Raw genomic sequence first — 4,242 nt, forward strand, 5'->3', positions numbered from 1 at the left:
AGGGTTTGATCCTACCTGGGCAGGTTTGACCCTACCTGGGCAGGGTTTGATCCTACCTGGGCAGGGTTTGATCCTACCTGGGCAGGGTTTGATCCTACCTGGGCAGGGTTTGATCCTACCTGGGCAGGGTTTGATCCTACCTGGGCAGGTTTGATAGTGGGCAGGTTTGATCTTACCTGGGCAGGGTTTGATCCTACCTGGGCAGGGTTTGATCCTATCTGGGCAGGGTTTGATCCTACCTGGGCAGGGTTTGATCCTACCTGGGCAGGTTTGATCCTACCTGGGCAGGTTTGACCCTACCTGGGCAGGGTTTGATCCTACCTGGGCAGGGTTTGATCCTACCTGGGCAGGGTTTGATCCTACCTGGGCAGGGTTTGATCCTACCTGGGCAGGGTTTGATCCTACCTGGGCAGGTTTGATAGTGGGCAGGTTTGATCTTACCTGGGCAGGGTTTGATCCTACCCGGGCAGGGTTTGATCCTACCTGGGCAGGTTTGATAGTGGGCAGGTTTGATCTTACCTGGGCAGGTTTGATAGTGGGCAGGTTTGATCTTACCTGGGCAGGGTTTGATCCTACCCGGGCAGGGTTTGATCCTACCTGGGCAGGGTTTGATAGTGGGCAGGTTTGATCTTACCTGGGCAGGTTTGATAGTTGGCAGGTTTGATCTTACCTGGGCAGGGTTTGATCCTACCCGGGCAGGGTTTGATCCTACCTGGGCAGGGTTTGATCCTACCTGGGCAGGGTTTGATCCTACCCGGGCAGGTTTGATAGTGGGCAGGTTTGATCTTACCTGGGCAGGGTTTGATCCTACCCGGGCAGGGTTTGATCCTACCTGGGCAGGGTTTGATCCTACCTGGGCAGGGTTTGATCCTACCCGGACAGGTTTGATAGTGGGCAGGTTTGATCTTACCTGGGCAGGGTTTGATCCTACCCGGGCAGGGTTTGATCCTATCTGGGCAGGGTTTGATCCTACCTGGGCAGGGTTTGATCCTACCTGGGCAGGTTTGATCCTACCTGGGCAGGTTTGACCCTACCTGGGCAGGGTTTGATCCTACCTGGGCAGGGTTTGATCCTACCTGGGCAGGGTTTGATCCTACCTGGGCAGGGTTTGATCCTACCTGGGCAGGGTTTGATCCTACCTGGGCAGGTTTGATAGTGGGCAGGTTTGATCTTACCTGGGCAGGGTTTGATCCTACCCGGGCAGGGTTTGATCCTACCTGGGCAGGTTTGATAGTGGGCAGGTTTGATCTTACCTGGGCAGGTTTGATAGTGGGCAGGTTTGATCTTACCTGGGCAGGGTTTGATCCTACCCGGGCAGGGTTTGATCCTACCTGGGCAGGGTTTGATAGTGGGCAGGTTTGATCTTACCTGGGCAGGTTTGATAGTGGGCAGGTTTGATCTTACCCGGGCAGGGTTTGATCCTACCTGGGCAGGTTTGATCCTACCCGGACAGGTTTGATAGTGGGCAGGTTTGATCTTACCTGGGCAGGGTTTGATCCTACCCGGGCAGGGTTTGATCCTACCTGGGCAGGGTTTGATCCTACCTGGGCAGGGTTTGATCCTACCCGGGCAGGTTTGATAGTGGGCAGGGTTTGATCTTACCTGGGCAGGGTTTGATCCTACCTGGGCAGGGTTTGATCCTACCTGGGCAGGGTTTGATCCTACCTGGGCAGGGTTTGATCCTACCTAGCTGGGCAGGGTTTGATCCTACCTGGGCAGGGTTTGATAGTGGGCAGGTTTGATCTTACCTGGGCAGGGTTTGATCCTACCTGGGCAGGGTTTGAATCTACCTGGACAGGGTTTGATAGTGGGCAGGTTTGATCTTACCTGGGCAGGTTTGATAGTGGGCAGGTTTGATCTTACCTGGGCAGGGTTTGATCCTACCTGGGCAGGGTTTGATCCTACCTGGGCAGGGTTTGATCCTACCTGGGCAGGGTTTGATCCTACCTGGGCAGGGTTTGATCCTACCTGGGCAGGGTTTGATCCTACCTGGGCAGGTTTGATAGTGGGCAGGTTTGATCCTACCTGGGCAGGCAGAGCTGCCAACCTTAACTTGAGAAAATCAGTATTCTGAAGCCTAAAAATCAGTATTCTGCCAATGAAATAAGTATTTTTCTGCGCGACACCACTCGACTACCCTTTGGTACTTTAGCTACCTTTACGCATGCTATTCTTATCGTATAATCACAGCTAATGGCCTCACAATTCAAACCTACAAGATTTACTGCCTGTTGTAGACTGCAGCTGCCTTTTTGCAGTTTTGAAGGAGATTGTCGGGTGCTATAGAACTGTCTGGAAACATCACTTTCACAAGGTCAGTCAAGTGATCAGCAGCAGCAAAAGGCAGATTATGCTCTATTAAAAATTGTGTCATTAGAGTCTCTGCTCTGATGACTGAAAAGTCTTTCGGCTGCAAGAACTCGGCGATGTTACCAGTACTTTTTGACGATCTAACGGCAGACTGGTGTTTCTTCGATTTCACGTGGATTTGAATGTCATTCGCACCTCCGTGGCTAATGGAAAAGTCAGATGAACAAAGTGTACACCTCGCGCTGTACTCGTCCCGTCTGGAGGATGAAATGCATGACCACTTCTTAGAATATTCCTTTTTGAACATTTGCTTTCTGGCACTCTTCGACGTTGATGATAATGAAGCCATTTTAGTGCTCAATCAATCGTGGTATTTTCGTATGTACTAGTACTACTAACTTGTCCTACAGAAACCGCTAGTGTGCATGTGTGGTCGATTCGCGCACAGAGCATGTAGCATGATACTAGTCTAGTTCCCAGACCCGAAAATCTCCGACTAGACTATCGAAGATTCGTCAGTATAATGGAGATCAATGATCTGTTGTCAGAGAACCAGACTAGGCATGCTACCAGCTGGCGTGGTGCAGTTTGCTCGGCTCCATCTCTGTTGCACAGATTGTAAAGTGAGAAATGCCACATGTGCGTCGCTGGTTCCCTGTATGTTGATCGGATTCCGTACAATAAAAATCTGGATCCAGGGAAAAAATGGAATCACGCACATGGGAACTCAGAGAAGGCGGGAAATAATATTGTTGGCAGGCTGTCGTTTTTTAGGTGGTTACGTGATGTTGCTTTTATTTGGTGGGTGTGTTTTTTCTTCCAAAATTGGGGATTTTGTAATTTCAAAGTGTGCATTCAATGTTATAATTTTCTTTGACTTTTTCAATACGTCCTTAGAATTAATTATTTATTTATTTATTTGTATTTGCGTAAAGCTGCTCTCCTGACTATTTAATTAAAAATTGGGAAACAGTATTGTATTAATTCCGGAGTTCTTGTAATTGTTTCGGCCTTTAAACAAATTATATCTGGGTAAGCTGTTGAAATACAACAATAAATGTAATGCCCTTCCTGGCGATAATTCTCCGAGGTCTCATTTTAACGAAAGTGTCATCGAATAAAATTTGCAACAAATGCCCGTGAGAAAAACACAATATCTGTGCGTAAATATTAATTTTATGATTTAAATTATTGTAGCCGTAATCGATTTAAAGCTCGCAATACATAAGTAAACGAGTGTCGATTGTAACCCCCGTATCCAATTGCATGTGCACGCACCGCACGTCATACGGTCAAAGCATGGCAAGCGTGTAGCGCCCGGTTTTTACGGGGGACCATTAGCCGCGCAAAGTAATTCAGGGTTTACACTCAGCGCGCGCAGCATTAAAATTTATGGAGGGCATCTGAAAAAAATGCACAGCATAGCAGGCCAGTGTATAGTTTCTCCGTAAATTTTAAAGAAAACAAAGTATGATCGGATTTCCCCAAAAACGTATTTTGAAACGCATATTCGTACATCCGTATTCCTGTTTGATTTCCGTATGAAATACGGAAAATCCGTACTAGTTGGCAGCTCTGGGCAGGGTTTGATCCTACCTAGCTGGGCAGGGTTTGATAGTGGCCAGGTTTGATCTTACCTGGGCAGGGTTTGATCCTACCCGGGCAGGGTTTGATCCTACCTGGGCAGGGTTTGATAGTGGGCAGGTTTGATCTTACCTGGGCAGGTTTGATAGTGGGCAGGTTTGATCTTACCCGGGCAGGGTTTGATCCTACCTGGGCAGGTTTGATCCTACCTGGGCAGGGTTTGATCCTACCCGGACAGGTTTGATAGTGGGCAGGTTTGATCTTACCTGGGCAGGGTTTGATCCTACCCGGGCAGGGTTTGATCCTACCTGGGCAGGGTTTGATCCTACCTGGGCAGGGTTTGATCCT

At 48.8% G+C, this 4,242-nt stretch overlaps 1 protein-coding gene across 1 annotated transcript; it reads right to left on the minus strand.

Moving 5' to 3' along the window:
* Positions 1–366: 366 nt before the first annotated feature.
* Positions 367–2,659, minus strand: LOC117294271 (basic proline-rich protein-like). Its single transcript, XM_033776633.1, has 3 exons — positions 2,226–2,659; positions 1,140–1,441; positions 367–910 (listed from the first exon to the last, which is right to left on the minus strand). The coding sequence occupies exons 1-3, from the start codon at positions 2,657–2,659 to the stop codon at positions 594–596; spliced, it is 1,053 nt and encodes a 350-aa protein (XP_033632524.1). The 3' UTR covers positions 367–593.
* Between the last annotated feature and the right edge of the window lie 1,583 nt (positions 2,660–4,242).

This window comes from Asterias rubens, chromosome 9, assembly GCF_902459465.1.
Source record: "Asterias rubens chromosome 9, eAstRub1.3, whole genome shotgun sequence".
In the NCBI taxonomy this organism is placed as follows: domain Eukaryota; kingdom Metazoa; phylum Echinodermata; class Asteroidea; order Forcipulatida; family Asteriidae; genus Asterias; species Asterias rubens.